The sequence below is a fragment of the Nicotiana sylvestris genome, chromosome 3 (genome assembly GCF_000393655.2).
Source record: "Nicotiana sylvestris chromosome 3, ASM39365v2, whole genome shotgun sequence".
In the NCBI taxonomy this organism is placed as follows: Eukaryota; Viridiplantae; Streptophyta; class Magnoliopsida; order Solanales; family Solanaceae; genus Nicotiana; species Nicotiana sylvestris.
This window is the reverse complement of record NC_091059.1, coordinates 99,981,602-99,983,342: the sequence shown is the minus strand read 5'-3', so window position 1 is coordinate 99,983,342 and position 1,741 is coordinate 99,981,602. Positions and strand designations below refer to the sequence as shown.

Below are 1,741 nucleotides of genomic sequence, written 5' to 3'. Positions count from 1 at the left end.
CTGAGAACCAAGAAAGAGGTTATGAGCCTGTTGGGAAGGTTGAATTACATCAGCAGATTCATTGCGCAGCTGACTACAACATGTGAGCCCATATTTAAGTTGTTGAAGAAAGATGCGGTGATTAGATGGACAGATGAATATCAAGAAGCTTTCGACAAAATCAAAGAATATCTGTCGAATCCGCCAGTGTTGGTTCCACCTGAGCCTGGAAGGCCTTTGTTATTGTACTTGATAGTGTTGGAGAATTCTTTTGGATGTGTTCTCGGCCAACATGATGTGGCCGGGAAGAGATAATAAGCCATATATTATTTGAGCAAGAAGTTCACTAGTTATGAAGCCAAGTACACTTTGTTGGAAAGAACTTGTTGCGCCCTAACTTGGGTTGCTCAAAAGCTCAGGCATTACTTGTTGGCTTATACCACCTATCTTATCACTAGGTTGGATCATTTGAAATACATATTCCAAAAGCCGATGCCCACCCAAAGGCTGGCAAAATGGCAAATCCTGCTCACCGAATTTGACATAGTCTATGTCACACGCATGGCAATGAAAACTCAAGATTTGGGGGATCACCTAGCTGAAAATCGTATTGATGATGAATATCAGCCTTTGAGTACTTACTTTCCGGACGAGCGGGTACATTCAGTTGAGGTAACTCCAGAAGACACAAATGCTTTGAAAATGTTCTTCGACGGAGCTGTGAATGCGAAAGGTGTCGGGATTGGGGGAATTTTGATTTCGCCTAATGGACAGCACTATCCGGCCATAACCCGGCTTCGATTTTTCTGTACGAACAACACTGTCGAGTATGAAGCCTGCATTATGGGCATTAACATGGCAATCGATCAGGGTGTGGAAGAATTGTTAATCATAGGAGATTCCGACTTGAATATTCGACAAGCTCAAGGTGAATGGGAAACTCAGGATATCAAGCTTATCCCATATAGGAAACATGTGGAAGATATTAGCAAATGATTCAAGTTTGTTAAATTCAGGTACATCCCTCGATTCCACAATGCGTTAGCTGACGCATTAGCTACTTTAGCCTCGATGTTTTCGTATCCGGGCAATGTTCACATTGACCCACTGAAAATCCAGATCCGAGAAAGACATGGTTATTGCAATACTATTGAGATGGAACCCGATGTTCAGCCATGATATCATGATATCAAAAGATTTTTGAAAAAAAAGGAATATCCTGAGCAAGCAAGTGGAGACCAAAATAGAACCATTAGAAGGCTCGCAAGTGGTTTCTTCTTGAGCGGAAAAGTCTTGTATAAAAGTACTCCAGATTTGAATCTTTTAAGATGCATGGATGACCAAGAGGCTAGAAGAATCATGAATGAAGTGCACGCAAGAGTGTGTGGACCCCATATGAATGGATACGTCCTGGCAAAGAAAATCCTTCGGGCAGATTATTACTGGATGACCATGGAAAAGGATTGCTTCAGTTTTGTCTGAAAGTGCCATTAGTGTTAGGTACACGGTGACCTTATTCATGAGCCACCTTCAGAGCTGCATCCTATGTTAGCATCGTGGTCGTTCGTTGCTTGGGGTATGGATTTCATTGGGCCAATCGAGCCGAAAGCTTCAAATGGGCACAGATTCATCGTAGTTGCCATTGACTATTTCACAAAGTGGGTCGAAGCAGTCACTCTCAAAGCCGTCACCAAGAAAGCAGTGGTAGACTTCGTGCATTCCAACATTATCTATCGTTTTGGTATTCCTAAAACTATCATTA

At 42.3% G+C, this 1,741-nt stretch overlaps 1 protein-coding gene across 1 annotated transcript; it reads left to right on the top strand.

Annotated features, from left to right (window-relative positions):
• Window positions 1-471: 471 nt before the first annotated feature.
• LOC138887745 (uncharacterized) lies at window positions 472-975 on the top strand. Its single transcript, XM_070169525.1, has one exon. The coding sequence runs from the start codon at window positions 472-474 to the stop codon at window positions 973-975; it is 504 nt and encodes a 167-aa protein (XP_070025626.1).
• Window positions 976-1,741: the final 766 nt, after the last annotated feature.